The 20822-nt window shown below is 42.8% G+C and overlaps 1 protein-coding gene across 11 annotated transcripts in view; it reads right to left on the bottom strand.

Moving 5' to 3' along the window:
- Positions 1-7865: 7865 nt before the first annotated feature.
- The window catches only part of rapgef2b (Rap guanine nucleotide exchange factor 2b), a 152806-nt gene continuing 139849 nt past the window's right edge, over positions 7866-20822 (bottom strand). For 8 of the 11 annotated variants that reach the window (XM_050042457.1, XM_050042462.1, XM_050042460.1 and 5 more), the window contains 6 exons: positions 20371-20538; positions 18552-18701; positions 16229-16430; positions 15606-16135; positions 13720-14129; positions 7866-12072 (listed from right to left, as the gene is read on the bottom strand). In XM_050042457.1, the coding sequence (XP_049898414.1) occupies positions 13768-14129; positions 15606-16135; positions 16229-16430; positions 18552-18701; positions 20371-20538 (1412 nt within the window). In that variant the 3' untranslated portion in view covers positions 7866-12072; positions 13720-13767. The remainder of the gene's footprint in view (positions 12073-13719; positions 14130-15605; positions 16136-16228; positions 16431-18551; positions 18702-20370; positions 20539-20822) is intronic. The other 3 variants (XM_050042459.1, XM_050042464.1, XM_050042466.1) reach the window with 3 other exon arrangements.

Genomic DNA, 20822 nt, shown 5'->3' with positions numbered 1-20822 from the left:
TCCATGGCCTGTAAAGTTCAATCAGTATTTGTGAAAATGAGTTACTCTCTCTCAAAACCGGTAAAGTTAGTCTCAAACTTGTGATGTCAAAGGGTATAAAGTCTGTACCTGTTTCCTAGACAATGAATGGAAGACTTATTTTGTGGATCCACTAAATGTTTGTCTTCTTTTTTATACCCAGGTGAGCTTTATTTTATTTTAGTGGTCTGAGTTCTGAAACAGAAATTGTACCAATACACTCAGAACATTCCCCAGCAACCCGGTCTCACTCCATAGTCATCGAAATCCGGCATTTGGTACGTGACTTCTGCCGTCAGACAACGATGAAAAAAGCTGTCCTTTTACGTCGGCTGGTTGCTGTTATTGTTTTACGGTGCCCAGCAGCAAATGTGGCAGGACAACAACAAAAGTTAAGGCAGCATATGTCCCATTACAGCAGGTGGGAGGGACGGTGGATGTGTCCAACAACCACTGACCTTCACCCGGGAGGCTGATGTTCACTTGCCATATGATTATAAAGCCAAACCCTGTTCTTTATTCTAAACCCAACCACGTGTGTGTGTGGCTAAACGTCCCAATGTCCTCAAACGAGACGATAATGAAGTCCCAGTGTCCTCAAACGAGACGATAATGAAGTCCCAATGTCCTCAAACGGGACGATAGTGAAGTCCCAATGTCCTCAAACGAGACGATAATGAAGTCCCAATGTCTTCAAACGGGACGATAATGAAGTCCCAATGTCCTCAAACGAGACGATAATGAAGTCCCAATGTCNATGAGATGAAAATAAAGTCCCAATGTCCTCAAACGAAATGATAATGAAGTCCCAATGTCCTCACACAAGATTATAATGAAGTCCCAATGTCCTCAAACGAGACAATAAAAAAAGTCCCAATGTCCTCAAACGAGATGAAAATAAAGTCCCAATGTCCTCACACGAGATTATAATGAAGTCCCAATGTCCTCACACGAGATTATAATTAAGTCCCAATGTCCTCAAACGAGATTATAATTAAGTCCCAATGTCCTCAAACGAGACGTTAATGAAGTCCCAATGTCCTCACACGAGATTATAATGAAGTCCCAATGTCCTCAAACGAGATTATAATGAAGTCCCAATGTCCTCAAATGAGACAATAAAAAAAGTCCCAATGTCCTCAAACAAGACGATAATAAAGTCCCAATGTCCTCACACGAGATTATAATAAAGTCCCAATGTCCTCACACGAGATTATAATGAAGTCCCAATGTCCTCAAACGAGACAATAAAAAAAGTCCCAATGTCCTCAAACGAGACGATAATAAAGTCCCAATGTCCTCAAACGAGAAGATGACCTTGAACGGGACGATAATAAAGTCCCACTGTCTTCAAACAAGTACTTCTTAATTAACACCATCTTATTTTGTTGCTGTTGCTAAAATTGGTCAAATTTGTTGCCACATCAAACTACAAACATTATTAAAAATAAATAAACAAGTTTCAACCATAAAATTTGATCAAGTTTTGGACCTTGTCCACCTTTGGGCCCGGATCGGCTGCAGACTGACTTGGCAGAGATGGCTGCCATCTTGTTTTTACCTGGATTAGTGTATTGTGCTCTTACTGCCACTAGATGGCACAAAAAGTGTCCACGAATGAGGACAACAGGTCTGAGTGAAGCAGAATGAAGTATAAGGTCAAGTAAACCCAAAATGTGATATCCACATATGAGGACACAGGGTCTCAGGAGGATATTGGTGCTAACCCAAGCTAACAATGTCTTGGTGGTAGTGTCATATTAACAAAACAGATATGAGATTAGTATTAATTTTCTCATGTATTTCTACAAATGCCAAGCAGTTACTTTAAATTCATCTCTAATTCCTGTAACGTCTCTGCCTGAATCTGTGCTATATATATAGACCCACTATGTGAACACTGAATGTTTGGCTCTGATCCTTCTCCATAGTAATTCCAGACCTTTATTCTCCTCCACAGCAGATGCTGAGAGGATGTTTTCCCGCTCTGTGATTTCTTCTGCGAGTACCATGAATGACAAGAGAGTCATTACTGTGTGAGACGACAGGTTCGAGCGAGTCACTTCTCAGAGGCAACAGGGAGCAGGAAGGCACGGATTTATTTAGGGGACTAGTGTGTGAAAGAGACACTGGGAGCAGTGGGAGGGCCCCTGCTGCAGGATGGATAGACAGACCACACATCTAAATTGCGAGTGGGCTATAAACACTGACATTATCATATAGGTTTATTATAGAGGCAGGAAAAAGAGAGACTTTGCAGAAAAGACTGAGAGTCCTGAGAGTGATGTAGCTGCACGGCTGCTTTTGTTCCCTGTTTATAGGGAGGCTCCCTCTTCTTATCTCTGCACATTTGCAGGTGCTCCGTCAGAGGCAGACCTCACTATCTACTAATCTACCACAGTTTGGGAGTCGAGAGAGCCGGAGCAGCAGCGGCATGCAGAGTTGGGGGAACAGCAGCACAGAGAGCAGAACAGAAGAAAGCCGTCCCTCTCTCACATATAATAACACATCCCAACACTTTAGAGACGCTTATCTAACAAATACTGTAGGTGTTGTGCTGATTTGTAGTATTGATTTTTTTTTTTAAAGTGTCATAAGATATCAGAATGTATTGATGTAGGTTGGTTTTTTTGTTACAGTGGCGATTGCCTCTTGGAAATGTGTTATTGGAGGGTGGGAGTGTTTGAAAAGCTGAAAGCACAGAGGAAGGAAATCTTTATTGTGTGGAGAAATGGGCTTTTATCCAATAGAGGAAAAATGTTTCATGATATTCTCGGTATTGACAGCAGACATATTTCAAACATAGCTGTGGTATAATGGAGACTGTTTCCAATTAGATATAAAATATCCGAGAGAATCATAAAACAGAACAATCCAGGGTGAGCACCTGCTGTAATTAAAGAATGTCATGCTGATGATGTTACACTGACGGCTCTCTGAAACAGCTTCGGCCTCTTTATGAACCATGTTGAATGTGGAACATTTTTCTCAATCACAACAGAAATTTGTGCTAAACTGCTCTCTCAGCCCCCCCACAACCTTCACTGGATGTTACCACAGCAAATTGCACAGGAAAGCACCTGGCCAGAGGAGCGTACAGCTTTTTATTAATCGTTCTTTTTCTCAATTCTTTGACTTTGACAGCTTTTAACTGAATTGTCTGCTCAGGCCCTGTGCAGCCCCGTGGAGTCCAGACACAGGCCGGTGAACGCTGTGACATCTCCACTCCCCTCAGCTCTAGTGCTGCTGCCTTCATCCAATTTTACCATGAAAGGAATCCAGACAGTCCCATAATATGACCCACGGCTGCCACGATTGAACACGGTCGACAACTCCGGGCCTGGGCTTCACACACATAACCAGCCGGCTATCTACAGAGGACCACTGGCTGCCTGCTACCCCTTGATAAGACCCATTGCCCAGGGAAAGAGTGGACAGGTCCATCTGGCGGCATTTCATAGTGAAGAGTGCCCCCTGGTGCCTCTGAGGGCGCAGCACAGCTCCAGAGCCAAGTGAGCAGTAAACACATCGCCTCTAACTGTAATCAGGGGGTGGTTTTTACTGTCGGACACAGATTACAGCAGTGTTTCCTCTCTAATTTCATGCAGCGGCTGTGCTTGGGGTAGTTTTTTGTTGTTTTGGTTCCACATCCATCCTCGTGTCAGTCACAGTTATCTTTCTAATGCAGGCGACTGCAGTGAGGATATTTTTTTTCTTCAGATACTTTATCTCAATGAAAACATGATTTGTCAGCGTTAGGGCTGTACCTCCATTTGTTTGGAGGGGAAATTAGAAAAAAAAAAATATAAAGCCATTTTAATGTCACTTTTTTCTCGCAGTGTTGACAACTTGTGAATAATGAGAAATCAACGCTGCGCAGGCCATTATAATCAAGTCCTGAGTCTGAGTGAAAAAAAGGAAACTCAGACCAAGTGAGTGGTTTATGTGGTGGTGTATGAGAATGTGTTTGGCAAGTACTGATTCTGGTTTTAACCCTTAAACTGTCCTTTACCTCAGGGGCATAGGTTTTGTATCAGCTTTAGGGGGGCACGTATGAAACAGGGGGTTTGGGGTCCTCTGCCAAAACATTTTGTGCATTCCCTGCATTCTACTGAACTAGTGAAGCACCAATTTTAGTATTTTCTGCATCAATTTATGATGTAAATGTCTTGAATTCTGACAAAATTAAAGTTCTTCGCTACTTTCATGTTTCTATTGGGAGGGGACAAATGCACATGTTGTAAAAATTGAGGGCGATGTGTCCACTGTGACCCCTGAAATCTATGCCTATGCCAAGGGCATGCCAGAAATATAGGTTTTAAACACTTCCTTTCATGTCCTGCATTCTGGTGAATTTTTGTGCACCACTTTGTACATTTACATCAATTTCCTTTCTCTGACATCTCTCCATTTAGTGCATGTACAGGTCCTGCTGTGCATGTGTGTGTATTTCGGGCTTGTGAGTACATGTATATGACAATGGAGTGAAATGAATTTCCCCCTGGGGATTAATAAAGTATATATAATTAACACTTGTCTCAAGGGCGTAGGTTTTGTTTCAACATTGGGGGGTGGGATAAAAATGGGGGTTTAGGGCGTTTGAGTGTCGAACAGTTAAGGAGCTTTCAGACCTAGAGTCGTCTCCTTTGGTCTGAATCAGGGACTCATTCTGTTACAAAGTTGTATAATTGCCTAGAGTTGGTTCGTGTTCTCACAGCAGCATTTACAAGTGGACCAGATCAAATGCCTTGTGTGAGAAAGCTGCTCTTGATTGGTCAGAATTTCCATGTGGGAAAAATCCAGGAAGTAAAGCAAACGTTGAAGAAGAGTACACTTGCAAGATAAATGTGACACTTTCTAATGTCACAATGGAGGGACAACTACGCAGGTTGATTTTAGCGCTGCTCATCGTGGACTATATTGCTGTCATTGTTCATTTTAGTCAAACCATACAGTTTGAAAACGAGGCGCGGCTCCAACTAGAAAACAATGTTTTGATGCATTGGATGTGCTGAATGTGCATATTAAGGCAGTACAGGAGGAGGTGCACATTAATAATCCTCCAGGACTGTAACATGCTCATGTTTAACCCAAACAATGTGTCATGTGACTGCAGTTGGTTCAGATCCAGGTTGGAACATGTTCTCACCACAAACCAACCGCACCAGAGTTCGTTTGTAACCGGACCGAGACCACCTCTTCAAGAAGGTCTCGGTCTGGTTGTTTTGGTGCACACCTGAGTGTGATTGCTGTGTTCACACCTGCCCAAATGAACCGCACTTAGGGAGCAAACAAACTTGAGCTTGATTAAACCGAACCAAACAGGGCAGGTGTGGAAGCACTCTTAATATCTTGTCATATCATGTCATTAAGGGATTCGTGTCCCCTGCCCAAAATGTATGCCTATGCTTGAACTATTCAAAAGTCAGCACATTTAGTTTCTGTTGCCCCCCTAGAAAGAGACAAAAGACACACTTCAGCAACATTTGTTCATTTTCTTGGAGTGAATCTTAAACACAGGAGACGATGACGCAATGAATCTGCAAAAAATGGGAGCCTTGGTATAACAGCAAACCAGATCAAACAGTTTTTACAAAGTCTTACAGTCCCGTGAGCTAAACACTGCTGCAGAGGTTTCTCCTCTTCCTCTGTAAAGATACCCAACTTAATAAAATGCTAGGGGCAGTAACATCATCCCCGTGGCTGTTCTGGCATCCCTGACATGGACACATTGACAAAAAACTGCTGAATATTGGCTCAAAATTCCTCCATCTTCAATCCAAATACACTCTTATCTCCCAAATCCTCCTGTTTGTCCATCTGTGCGTGTGGACAGCAGAGAATAGCAGCAGGAATGCAGCAGGACACAGTGAAACAGAGATTTCTACCTTTTATTTACCAGGCTGAAAGTTTGTGCGTGTGTGTGTGTGTGTGTGTGTGTGTGTGTGTGTGTGTGTGAGGGCAGCTCCCCATTTCTCATGGTCGGAGTGTGTATCATTTTTGGAGAGTGTGACAAATTGGGGCCCTCGGCTCTGTGATAGAGGCAACCAGGACCATCTAGCCTGCATTATTCATGAGGAGTGGGAGCTGTGATATGGTGTCTACTACCATAACAAAGCCACAGTCAGAATGTCAAACTGTGCGAGCGCCAACATTTCCCCATCTGCAGACACACTCAGGAATAAACCGTAATGTAGGCATTTTGGCACCAGCTAATGATGATGTTATCAGTTCTGATTAAGATGTCGGGTGTACAATGAGCTTACTCACTGTTTTTAATGAAGTGAAGACAAGTCGTGATTATTTTTGAGCATGTTTAGACTGATTACAGACAAATTAATACATGCTGTTTACAGTATAATGAACATATTCTCAACACTGAGCACACTGTATGAAGTACACTGTCTCTATGACATTGAACTTGTTCTAGTGTTGGTCATTATCCACAGTAAAACAGCGCACTCTAGTGGTGTGAAGGCAGAAGTTTCACCGTACTGCTCCATACTATTCATTAGCTACTTCATCATTTAGTCCCGCTCACTTTGGTTGCCAGGGGTGACTCTTTGTCATTTTGATTTTTTCCCTATCTAATGACACAAATCTAATCTAATGGTATAAATGGACATTTTTCTCCGTCACATTTTATTCATAGTATATTAATCTTCCTTTACATTGTTAAAAATATGAGTAAATCTCAGCAATTACAGTACAAAAGAATGAGGCACAAATTGAAAGCTTTACTTGGATGGGCAGATTATGAGACACCTGGGCACAGATATGTGAAGGGCCTCACCACCTCCCTACAAAGGAGCAAACACACAGACTTCGTTGGAGGTTTTACATCTCTTTGAAGGTATTATGTCACGTTTGGGGATGTTGTGTCTCCTTGTGGCTGTTTTGTGTCTTTTTGCAGTTGTATGTGTCTTATTGAGGTGATTTTGTGTCTTTTTTGTGGTTGTTTGTGTATATTTGAAGTCATTTTGAGTCTTATTGGGGTACTTTTGTGTCTTCAGGGTCATTTAGCGTCTTATTGAAGTGATAATGTGTCTTTTTGAGGTACTTTTCTGTCTTATTGAGGTACGTTTGTGTCTTAGATGTAGGCCTACTTTGTGTTTTACTGAAGTCATTTTGTGTCTCATTGAAGTAATTATGTGTCTTTTTGAGGTACTCTTGTGTCTGTTGGTTATTTTCAATTCAATTCAGTTTTATTTATAAAGCCCACGACATCCCTCTGTCCATGGACCCTCACAGCTGATAAGGAAAAACTCCCCAAAAAACCTTTAATGGGGAAAAAAAATGGTAGAAACCTCAGTAAGAGCAACTGAGGAGGGATCCATCTTCCAGGATGGACAGACGTGCAATAGATGTCGTGTGTCTTTTAGAAGTTGTTTGGGTCTTTTTGAAATACATCTATTTTTTAATCTCATTGAGGTCATTTTGTTTCTTTTTTTGCAGGTTCTTTGCATCTCTTTGTGGTCATTTTAAGTCTCTTCCTGGTTGGTATGTGTTTATTTGACATATTGCAGGTGAAGGACAAGGACCCCCCCTGCGTACTTTGGACCCCTGGGCTGGTGCCCAGCAGAACTGTTCAGTAATCCATCATGTTTACTTGCAGTTGAAATAACTGTAACAGCCTGTATCCCCAAAACACAATCCTAATCTAATCATTTTCTTATTACAGGTTCGTGGTGCACAGTGAGCTGGAGATATTGAATTTTTATTATTAAATGAAACAGCTAATGTAAGAAACAAATGAGAAATGAAATAAATTAGAGAAGTAAAAATGAGTTTGGGACTTGTGCTCCTCTCACAGCTCTGTAATAATAAGACAATACAAAACAAGTAAATAAAAGCGAGGGGAGACTTCAATATCTCTTTTTTATTAATTCTGACACACCGCGGTCAGATAGAAAAGTATGAGAGTTACACTTTTCAAGTTGCTTCCATGACTTGTGCAAACACTAGACGGTATCCGGGCGAAAATCCTCTGAAGGGAAAAAAACTAAAACGGAAAAGAAAGACATCGAAATGCAGAAAAAATGAATAAGTGCATTTAAACCTATGTGTTGATTCTTTATGCAGTATTTATTGATTCCCAGCTTCATATAAACTGGATGTTGAGGCATAAACATAGTACATTTGAACAAAAATATAACCAATATTTACAATTATTGTATTAAAAATACAAAAACAACTGATACGTACTCCACCAATTGTCTTTTTAAAAGACATACAGGTCAAAGTAGTACAAGAAAGAATGAAGAAAAGAAGGTCGTCACCAGCTAAATGTACATTTCTCACTGACATCACACATCAAACAGGAGTAGCAGTTCTACCTACTACACTTATCTTTACGCTTGTACATTTTTGTGCAACTTTTTGTTTTCGAAATAGGTCTCGGCCCGCTAATATGCACATTATCTTCAGAGTTGAATGAAAGTGAATGATGCATGTCACCACTGTATTACAAACAAATTATTAACAATCTATCTGCAGCCATTACAAAAAAAAATACAATAACAAAAAGAAACCCAGGAAATCATTAGTGTATAGTCACAGACCACAGTGGAAAACACTGCACTCATTCATCTTTTTCTCAGTCTGTAGTTTCCAAGACTGATCAATGTGATCAGTGCGACTCAGTGATAGAAGAAAACAAAAAGTCACTTTTCACAATTGGATTTCTAATTGTTCTGATTGGCAGCCTTGAAAAAGATTTTCTTCATGCGTCAACTTCCCCACCGGAGTCGGAGAAAAATAAAATCTTCAGTCACTTCCATCGATGGCGAGATATGGTGGAAAAACTGGATGCAGGCGTTAGCGATTTACAAACAGCATCCACTGAGCTGATGTCTGTAACAGGTGAGTTTCAGAGGATGAGTCGATGCAGCAGAGGGAGGAGTGCGGGGCGCTCTGAGTGTAGACGAAAAAGATCTAACAACACAAGTGTGATGATGCCGTCTGAAGCCACGTGAGAACAGAACACATAGAAAATGCTTGGCTTCGTCTTGTACTGAGTCTTAATGTTGAAATAAAAAGTCTTGGGGGAAGTATCTTGAATAAGGCATTTCACTCTGCTATTGCTTGAATCAAGACTGCTCTTGAAACAAGGTGATTTGTGACGGGAACAACCACACAAAGAAATGTATGCGATCATGGAATCGTAAGGCGCTTTGGACATTCACAAAATGTGGTGTGATGTTCAGGTTGAGAGAAAAAAAAAAAAAAGCCAATTTAGAATTTGTGGATACTTTTATCTTGAAAGTGTTTTATAAGACTCTGTACAAGATCACTTGTAAAGGTAGATAGTTAATTTACACATGGCAGCTTCTGAAATATGCTGATATTTACCACCTTGGTTGGTCTGTGATTCTTTTCATATAAAACAAAGGAAAGAGAGGCAACGTCTCTGACGCCAGTGTCAGTGAGTGCTCGCTGACCGCTCACAGTTTGTACTTTACCTAACATCAGCTATAAAAATGGGCAAAACCTCCAGGATTGAAGGAGCAGTGTGTAAGATTTAGGGGGATTTAGTGGCATCTAGTGGTGAGGATTGCAGATTGCAACCAGCTGAAACTTCTCTCGGTTAGATTTCCTTTAGTGTTCATTGTTCAGGAGGTTTTTACCAGGAGCCGAAATATCCACAGAGGTCTCTTTCTCTCTAAAACAAACAGACCTGGTGATTAAAACCAGTAAAAACATTGAATAAAGTAGTTCTACATTACAAATCAGTGTTTCTCTGATGCTGTTTGGCATGTCAGAGATAGGCCACGAGCTCAGCACCTGATACTGTTTGCTCACCTTGTTTCTCTGATAATTTAAGATCAATATGTTCAGGAGGTTTATACCAGGAGTCGAATTATTTGCAGAGGTCTCCTCCTCTCCAAAACAGACCTGGGGTCTGATTTATAAACACTGCGTACGCACAAAACAAGGCCTGAAAGAGGCGTACGCTACTTCCCATGGAAAAGCTGTGATCTATAAAAACAGACTTGATGGGAGAAACTTTGACCCATGCTTACGAACATTTTGGAGACGGGAAATTGGTGACCAAATGGTGAGGTGGAAGCCTGATGGTAGGAACTGTTGAATATTATTTGGCGCACACCATTTTGGCTCTTGTCTGTTTGTACATTTTCAGTATGGATCCCACGCACTGTTTTATAAATGAGACCCCAGTTGATTAAAACCAGTAAAAACACTGGATAAAGCAGTTTTACGTTACAAATCAGTGTTTCTCGGATGCTGTTATGCATGTCAGAGATGGGCCGCTAGCTCAGCACTTGCTAATGTGTGCTCACCTTTTGTCTCTGATGACTTAAGACCACTAAGTTCAGGAGGTTTTTACCAGGAGCTGAATTATCTGCAGAGGTCTCTTCCTCTCCAGAACAAACAGACCCAGTGATTTAAACCAGTGAAAACACTAAATACAGCAGTTTCACGTTAAAACAATTCCTTTTTTCCCAACACTTTCATGGCGGAGGGGCTGCTAACTAAGGTGGCCAATGTGAAAATGACCCTATCTAGAGCCAGTGTTTGGTTTTATTTGTTTTGGGCTACTGTAGAAACATGGCGGTGCAACATGGCGATCTCCGTTGACGAGGACCTGCTCCCTATGTAGATATAAACGACTCATTCTTAGGTAACAAAACCCCAACAGGTCTTATTTTCAGGTGATTATACACTAGAGAAAACACACTTATTATATTTAATTTCTGCCACTGTATCCCCCTAAATCCTGCACACTGGACCTTTAAATCCTCTCCACTGCAGCTGCAGCTCAGCTTCAGTTACCTCGTGTACCTCTGCAGAGACCAACAGGCTGGAGTCCATGCTCGCTCAGTTTTCAGTGGGCGTTCAATCACCTCTGTGCTTTTTGATATCACCTACAGGCCAGGAACAAAACACACTCTCGATGTAACAGCAAGCGACAGGATGAAGAAAAGACTTTTTGATAAAACCAGACAAGCTCCAAGGTGGGATGACAGTAAGATATGGTTCACTCATACCCTGGTATCCAGGCCAAATGTCTGGTAACATCTAGGATTGTGCTGAAAGTGCTATTTTTTTCTTTTTAGAAATGAATCTGTGTATGTACTGGTACACAAAATGTACTTTGTGTGTGTGTGTGTGTGTGTGTGTGTGTGCATGTAGGTATGTCAGTACACTGTGCATGTTGGTTCTCCCGACTGGGCTCTCCTCCTAGCTTTGATTTGAACCAACACTTGATAAACTTTCACATGTGAAACATGAGATAATACTGGATTCAGAGTTCAAACACTCAACAACAGATGGGTTGTTTCAGTCCAGGCAGAGAAATGTGGGCTGACTTGGTTTCTTTTTTTTTCGGCCCCCAGAGTGCAATCAGTCAGAGAGAATGACCATTAAAAAGAAAGAAAGAAATGAAATCTAGTGGGAAGTTGAAAATTCAAGAGTCAAGTCAACCGTTGTTTCTCTCCGTCTTCAAACGATGGTCCGTTTTGTTTTCATTTGTTCTGTTTTTCAGAAAGTAGAAAATGAGAAAGTGCAGCTGAAGCTCAACACGTCTTGATGCTGTTGTGTTAACAGGTGGGTTTGGGGGGTTTGTCACTGGGTGGGGGCCGATTTCTAACAGCAACATCTATGTGGTTTTGTGTGTGTGTGTGTGTGTGTGTGTGTGTGTGTGTGTGTGTGTGTGTGTGGCCAGGTCGACCCCCCCCGGCACCAGTTAGGTTTCTGTAGTCTTTTTTTTTTTTTCCAAAGTGCCAGGCGTTGTGTCATCGTCTTTGACCTTCTCTCCATCTCTTCTTCACAGTATTTTTTTTTGCATGCAGGGTCATTCAACCCCCTATGATGCTTTAAGGCAGGGGAGGGAGACGAGCAGAGGAATCCACCAATCAGGAGGGAGAGCCAAGTGGAGGAGGCAGGCACGTACGTAACTGATGATGAGTCCATTGGTCTGTCTGTCTGTCTGTCAGTCTCTTTAATCCTGCCCACCCCAAACCAGGGGGACTTCAAGTTACTGCGAAAGGACGTCCACTGTTGTCCCTCAGACCGCTGACACCTGTTCATCCTCTGTGGACAGAAGAGACAGTGAAAGGTTATATTGAATGCAGACATGTGATGTAGAAACTATATTTTCAAAAGATATAATAGTAGTGAAAAGTGTTGACTTCAGTGAAAGCTGAAAACTAAGATGAGCAGCTGCAGCAGTGATAGTTAGGATGAAAACTTGCTTCCTTATGCAACCCTATCACCAGGATAAATGTTGGCATTGTACATTTCTTCAAACCACTGATACGTTACATTTGTATGTTATTACGTTGTGGATACATTGAAACTTATACAATGTAAAATGCCGTAGGCTTGTGCTAAAAACATTAGCATGTTGTATTTGTGGGGAAAATGTGTCCAGATAAAGACAAGTGTTTGTCTGTGAATGCTGTGAGTTACAGTGAAGCTGATTTATGTACTTGTGTTTGAAACTGTTTATATTAAGCCAGGATTTATGTGTTTAATGTGTGTTTAATGTGTGTTTTGAATCAACTAAACTTTACAGCACTTAATAGAAACCTCACTGCCAACTAGTGTTTTGGAGGTGTAACTGCAGAGTGACACAGACACACCACCGCACAGATATAAATGTTAACAATGGCGTAGGCTCTGCATAGAGCTGGAGCATAAGCATAAATCCCGCTTTACTTACAAATAGTGAAAACTACACACACAATGCAGAAGAAGAAGATAAGAAAATACAGGCAGTGAGCAGAGTCTCTGCAGGTAAATACACCACCACACACTTCTAGTGGGTCGTAAGTGATGATGAGAGAGATTACTTCTGTATGAGTCTGTACATTGTGTTTTAAAATCCTGCACATTATACCTTTAACATGTTTACTAAATCCATTCAGTGTTTGTCTTGAGTTTTTACAAACGATTTTGTTTTGATTTTCATTTTGTACTGAAATGAACAGAAAACAGTGGCTGCCTTGAATGTGGGAAAATAAAAAACTTGCGGTTTGAAAAATTGTTTGTACTTCCTCTTTTTGTCTCTGCATGCTTTCAATATTTTAACTGTATAATTGTTTGTGCTATTTGTGCTACAACTGATGAAAAACAGCCTTTTTAAATAACTCTGATCTAAAAACTCATTTTCAAACTTCAGACCTGATTAGTGTGAAACAATCTTTAAAATCACTGGACAACTGTGTGTAGACAAAGTGCTGCTACAATAACACAGACATCATGTGGAGTCAGTGTAGGCGAGTCAGGTGCGTGCTGGTGCAGGAGGATGGAGGTGCATGTTTTCAGGCATTGACTGCATGGGTGAGAGGATCCTAACGGCACTGCGCCTGCTGATGGATGCTGATCGGCGCAGTGTGTGAGACGGTGAGAGAGGAGAGCAGAATGTGTGGTGGCAGAGAGGTGGTGAGTTTCTGGTCCAACCAGTATGACTCATGCATGATGACATATTGTGGGGTTAAAGGTGAGGGTCCTACTCCAAATGAACAAGTCCCAGATCATAAATACTAAATGTCTGAATTTCAGTTTCTCATCAGGAGCACTGACGGAGGATTGTAATTTGGAGTGGGACCGGTCCTACTGGTGCTGTGGGAAGTTGTGTGAAAGAATGGTCAGTCTCAGTCCAAGTGTGTGTTCCTGTTCACATGCAGGTTCATTGGAGTGGAGGGGGGGGGGGCAACCTGATAAAGTAGTTTTTACCTGCCTTGGGGAGAGGGGCCCTGCCTGTTAACCCCCGTACACACACTCTCATGGTCTGGGAGTCTCAGGTGTATGCTGTGCCACTGGCTTTGGCTTCCTCAGAGCGATTAGTTTGGAAGACAAGGACTCACCCTCCTCTTCCTCTTCCGCCTCTTGCTCCTCGGCCGGTGAGCGCGTGCGGTGGAGGCCGCCCGCCCGCTGTTTGGCCCCCTGGGAGTCGGGCGACTGGGTGACCATGCGTGAGCGCTGCAGAGCCGTGGTGTAGTCGGGTGGCCGGCGGCCTGAGTGGGTCGCTGTGGACGTGGGAATAGACGGGGCCGGGTGCTGCCCTTCAGCGAGGTCGGAGATGGTCAGGGCAGTGTAGCCGGGGGGAGTCGGGGGAGGCTCACGATAACGGCTTTCTTTCCGTGCTGAGGGGACACCAAAAACATGTGGATGAAGATGATGAAGAGACTTGTAAAAACTTACTATTCATTCACTGGGAATCATTAGTGATTATTTCTCTATAAAGTTTTTAGACTGCATTTTTTCCCCCTTAATTGATAGAGATGGTGGGAAACAACAGGAAGTAAAGGGCTGAGAGACGAAGGATTAAAGGGTAACTTCAGCATTCTGCAGCCTGGACCCTTCTGTTCCCATGTTTTCATGCCTAAGTAACTAATGGGAACAACATTTCTGACATTGGTCCAGTACTGAGTGAGACAAAAAAGACTGCAACGTAATCTAGCGAGCAACTGAGCATTGTCAATGTACGTCCACTAAAAATGCTTCTGTTTGCTACTGACATGTTCAGATTATTATTCTACGTGTCAGACAACATTATGTAAAGGATCCATGCAGAGATCGGCCTTTTTATTTAAGGGTAAGATCCTTTTTGTTAAACTGGAAACAAGCTATTGTCAAACCCACCAGACTCCATTTAAAAAAACGGCAATTCTATCATGGTAAGACACACTGCATTCAAAGTTAACAGAGGCAAAATAAAGCTCACAAAAGCCATATTGGTCCATTTTTCCACTGTTCCAACAATCACCAACTCTAGTTTGGTTAAAATAAACCCATTAATTGACCCAGTTAGATGTGCAAATATACTGACTCTTTACATGCTAAAAGTACTGTTTTTTCAAATGGAGTTTGGTGTGTTTGGCAATAGCGACTTCAAGGCTGTTTCTGATTAAACAAAAAGGAATGTTCTCTTTAATACTAAGGTCTATCTCTGTAGGGACACTTAGAAATCAATCTGAGCCTGTCAGTGGCAAAAACAACCACTTTTAGTGACACAGATTGTCGCTATAATGCAGTTGGGTTTACTGCTGCCGACTGCAGTGGTCTCACTGGAGTGACTGTTTTTCACATTAGTCACTTGACTGGAGAATATCAAAGTTACCCTTTAAATCCAACAAAGGTTACATGTTCAGCAGCTTGAACTCCGAGGCCACTATGATGCACCAGAGGTATCATTTTCGAAAACTCCACTGCATAAAAAATCCACAACACCTTCAACAATAAGTGAAAACAACTCGTCTGATGTGGGAACTTTTGCTGTTAGAAAGTAGATGAGAGGATTAATGCAACTCTCATGTCCACTATGAAGCTAGGGCCAGAAGCAAGTTAGCTTATCTTAGCATAAAGACTGAAAACTGTGTGAAACAGCAGGTCTGGCATGATTCAAAGGTGACAAAATCTGTCTACCAGCCCCTCCTCAGCTCGTTTATACAAAAACTGAAGTGTATAAAAGACAAGTCGTGGTTTCATGAGAGATTATGCGACTTCCTGTCGTATTTTCTCATGTGATAAAAATGTTTTGCCCTAACAAGTATGACTGAATAAGTTTCCTATAAACACTTGAACAATCAGCAACAGGACTGTGATGTTCAGTCACTCACAAATGAGGCCTTTACCCCCGGCGGTGATGGGTGATGGGGAGGGCCGGCTGAGCTGCTTGGCCTCCTCTGACCCGGTGGATGTGATGCTACTTGTTTCTGGGTCGGCGTTGACGTCCTTCCCTCCTCTCCTCTTAATGGTGCCAGTGTCTCCCTCAGAGTCCTCTCCCCAGTACGCAGCTGAGGATGAGGAGGAGCTTGCGGACGCCCAGCTCCCCCTGGCCTGGGCTGCCCACAGTGCAGCGGGCCCCCCTAATAAGGCCTCAGGTCCACCAGGAGGGAGCCCTCCGATGACTCCTCCGCCTCCGCCTCCACCGAATGCCAGAGTCTCCCAGCTGCGTCCCTGCTGCATGGTCTGGATGTTGTCGTGGGATCCAGAGGAGCAGGAAGTCCAGGAGCCGCGGCCACTGTCTGCAGCATCAAGGGAAACGCGATCGCCCTGATCCTGAGTCAGCTCCTCTGAACTGGGTGAGGAGAGCACTGTAGGGCAGCCGGTGTAAATGCCCCGGCAGTCCTGCATCGACGAATACGACCTATGAAATGATAAAAACGAAGAAAGCTTACTCAAGCTTGAAGGTCAGGTAAATAAAAAGAGAACAACCTACTGGCGTTCTGAGTGTTCCTACCCGAGGCTGTACTGGTCGGGGTCGGTTGTGGCTCTTCGTTCCAGCCGCTGTCCTCCGATGTGAGATTCCCCGACTCCTCCAGAGTGACGCAGTCTCCTCTCCTCCTGGGCCATGTCGAAAGAGGAGTTACTGACGAGGCTGGAGCGCGAGGAGATCTCACTGTGACCGGAGTCCGAGTAGGCGTCTCCCATTCTATTGTAACCTGGAGGAGAGAAGAAGAAATTAACTGTTACAAACGCCTAACTTGGCATGATAACCTCACTCCTCTTCATTTGCTTTTGTTGCAAAAATCAAACCTGACAGATTAAATTTAAATCCCTATGAAGAAAAGGATGATAAAGCCCTAACACGGCCCCCTGCGTGCCGCCTGGCTCTCAGCTACGTTCCAACACAAACCTCCAAACATCAAAATAACTTATGGTGGGTCAGCTTTCATCATAAATCATGAGTAATTCACATATCTTATCTCAGTCAGTCTTTTTAAGTGAGGCATCACACACAGACTGCGGGGATAATTGTAGAGTGCCACTTCCAAGTAAGCCGACCAACTCTTTAGGGATAAGTGCATTAGATTCTTACTGAAGCAGCAGTTTGCTACGACATTCGGGGTTTCAGCACGGCTCTGAAGAGTGTGGAAAAGTTTAGATAATAAGCGTGAAGGGACTGGGAATTGCACAAAGTCGGGGGAAGTATAGAGAAATCACTGGTTATGAGTGCTGACACATGTAAGTACATATTTTCTAGTTATAGGCGACTGTCAGCGTGGTATTTAACGTAGCTCGGCTATACAGTTGAACAGCCTGGTGGTTGTATTCCCCAGCCACCATCAGCATAAATCACCTCAATAACCTCTTAAATCCTGTGTGTACTTTAAAGTCTGCAGACAGGAGGGAATGTTTAAATACTTTTTAGGAAGCTTTGACCGTAAAGATGAGGAGCAAACATGAGTCAGATAAAGTGCAGACAGATCAGGATTAGCCATTACTAAGTGATGTAACGATTACGCTCAGGCCGAAAGGGAGACGAACAGACTCACGGGAGCCTTCAGGTTCCAGCAGCGACAAAAACAGTTTCGAAGTTAATTTAAGAACCAGACAAAGACAACAGATGTCTCTCTGTAAAGCCTGTGGTCCACTGTCAAACTATCTAGTCCAGCAGCTTCAATAGCCTCACACAGCTGCATGAAGACAAAGTTACATGTTCAAATGACAATGGAAATACATATGTGTTTAGTATTCCTTTGCTCAGACCTTTCATCCTTAAAAGTATATTGTTTTTAACTTTTCTATTTATCGTACTTCCTGTTTGTTACCATGTTCTTATGTCTATGATGGTTTTATTGTCAGTATGTTGTGTTTAACGTCATCCTGTCTGCCACAGTGTGTCAAATGATGTGCTAGTACCGCCCCTAACAACAACTGGAAGCGTCGTGCTGTAGCGCTTCAACAGAAGACCACACACAATTACTACTATTTTTCACAAAAAGATCTGTTCTACTTCCACCTATGAATTAGCTTACAATAATGTGGATACCCAATAGTTAAACTTGATTTCTCAGCTGGGAAGCTAATCTCCAGCTATTATATTATTATAATGATGGGATTGTGTGTTCAGGATATATCTCAGCTTCAGCAACGAATCTCTCTTCATCCATTCCACGAGACAAAGCGACAGCAAGAAGTGAGAAGAGGAGGCGAGCTGCTATGGAAGCAGAGAAGAAGAGCTGCTACAGGAGCCAGGATGTACAAGCTAGAAAGAGGCTAGAAATAGGAGTAGCATGAACCGTTGGCATCCACAAGCTTTAACGAGGGAGAATTAACAAGAATTAACAGGGGTGGATGTTTTGACATGTGCTGTTTGGCGGCATTGCGTTTCGCCCTTATTTCGGGTTGTTAGGAAAAATTCTCCAGCGTTGTTTCCACCGGTTGCCAAAGCAGTGTGTGAGGAACACATACAGAAGAAGAGCTGTCTAATCACTGATTGGACGGATGGGACAGAATGAATAAAAACACTTTCTAGACTGAAGTGCTTGGGGAATTAGGGTGGCCTCAGTATGGCTTCACATTTTAGTTTGTTATTGTCTTTCTGTGACAGCAACAAAAGGACAGGAATTGCCAACTACTCTGGAGATGTAAAGTTAATCTTCCATTCAAGGTAACGAAACACTGCACTGAAGTATCTTGGTCTCATTTAGGAGGAGAAATCCATATCTGAGACATGATGCAATGCATGGTGGCAGCCACCAGGTGGCATTTGTGGCACATGGTGACAGAGAGAAGGAGCCTGGAGATGGTGTGGGAGGGAGGGAGGATTATTGGCTTACCCTTCTTGGGTGAGCTCTGGGGGGAGGTGGGAGGGGAGGAGAGCTGGGAGGAGGCGTTGGACACAGTGTCCTCTGGCTGCCTCCGGTGCCTTTCGTTCCCCTCCTCTGACAGAGACAGGATCTTCTTCAGAGACTGAGGGGAACTGGTGCCTGTGGACATTTACAAGAAGATGAGCAGAATTAGCATGAGGAACGCTGCCATTTCCCCCCGAGGGGGCTGGGATGCTAAACTGCATTGTCTGGGATTTTTTTTTTCTTTCTGTAAATGCTTGTTGTCAGACAGCCTCTAGGTGGCAGCACTGTCAGAAAGAAGCTGGGAAAAGGCTGGCTCTGCTATTGTCTGCAAATAACAGGATGAGGAAGAGAAAACAGGGCAATGGTGGCACGAAGAAGGACGAGTGAGCATGAGATTCATTCAGGCTTATTTCCACTTAGTCCTTAACAACACTGTTGTACAATATTATCAGTGAGAGAATAATATGTTTATCTTCTAGTGGGGACAAATTAATACGGTAACAGTAGCTTTGACTCAGATTTCAGCTTAAAAATGACATGACATGTCCCTCACAGTAAAACACGGGGGAATGTATACATGCAGTTTGCTTTACTAAACAGGATTTATACACTTTTCTCACTACAAATAGCTTCATTAGGTGTTTTCAGACCAAACACTTTGGGGCTCTCTGAGACAAACTGCCCACTGAGGAGCTCCCCCGAGACCGCATACCTTCAAGTCACCTTTGTTGTCTGTTTGCATTTGCACCACCAGTGACGTACTGTAAACTGGCTGGCGGTTGGTACAGCGCTGTTCCTTTTGCTTTGATGAGTCAAAATCACTTTGCATTTCTACTGTTACATATATGCTCAGTAAAGCCTGGACGTCACTGTCGGCACATCTGTCCATGTTTTGTTTCTCCATTTCCTTTGATACGAGCTGTATTTGTGTTTTGTGTATTTCCAACACATCTGAACCAATCACTGAACAATTATGTCACTGTTGGCTTCTCGTATGTTGGGAGAATGCCTCCTAGGGATGCGTGACATATATCAGACTGATGACTTATTGGCTGATGATGGAACATTTTTCTAATTGTGCATTATTCCGATAATTACAATTATAGCCGTAAATTGCGCCGGTTATATGAAGCCAGATTGCTTTCATTAACTTAACAAGGGCAAGAAGAAGGACTGTAGCAGGCAGTCTAGAGGGCAAAACACGTCGGGGTGTGGACGTCTTTCACAGTTCCAGAGAAAGACAACAGGATTCCGCCGAAGAGGTTGATCACCGACCACCTGACACAGGTTAGAGGCAGCGCTGAAGGCTGAAGGACCGTCTCCAGAGTGCAATAGTAATGTTAGCTTGATAAGTTCAGTCAGAGCTATGAAATATTAAATCATCCATATTTTCTCACAACATCTTAACCTTTCTTTCCCTCAGGTGTACATAAACTACAGGTTATACACTTCTTTCTATGGTAGAAAAATGTGAAATTATTGGTTATCGTATTGGTTGAAAAAAATCAGTGCATCCCTAATAGCTACTCTGAAAAAGGGGCTAAAAAAGTCCTTCAAAACTGCATTCTAAGAACTACGATTGTTCCTTGTTCTTACAGCGGAGACAAAATAAAAAGGGGGGTTCTTAGAAATGTGAAAATGTTCTTCCTGTCCGAAAAACACCTGATGTTGCCAAAACTTTTTAAATACAATAAAACATAGAAATGTGTAAGAAATGTATGATCTTAAAGTACTGGTTGTATGTATTTATTCGAACTTACAAATGTCTCTATTCCTAATTCATAAAGCTTGATGTCAATCTTACCGAAAGGCGGCAGGTCCTTGACTGGCACTTTCTTTCGAGATGGGTACAGGGCCACGGCGGGGACCTGGAGGGCCTGGTTACCTTTGGCCAACTGGCCCCTCTGTTGGCTGGCAGCTCTGGACACGACCGGGGAGGTGTCTGGTCGTTTCCCACCGGCATTCTTGGGCACTGAGTAGGGTGAGACATTATGACCATGAGATTTAGATTTGAGATTTGAACTGCGTATTTTAAAGGACTAATGAGAAGCAGGAATTTGCTGCATGGTTTCGGAACTGATGTTTAAAACTGTCTGCGAGCACTTGTTCTCTCCTTCTGTCTATCAGTGCAGTATCAGCGAGTGAAGTTGGCATTAATAGTGGGAAACAGGCCGGGAGATTCAGTCATTTGTATTCACTGCCAGTGAGTCTTAAAGCAAGACTGAGTGTCTCGTTACTTCAGTGGTCCCACCCTAT

Source organism: Epinephelus moara, chromosome 4, assembly GCF_006386435.1.
Source record: "Epinephelus moara isolate mb chromosome 4, YSFRI_EMoa_1.0, whole genome shotgun sequence".
Taxonomy (NCBI): Eukaryota; Metazoa; Chordata; class Actinopteri; order Perciformes; family Serranidae; genus Epinephelus; species Epinephelus moara.
Note: the sequence above shows the minus strand (reverse complement) of the source record. Positions and strands in the feature narration are given on the sequence as shown.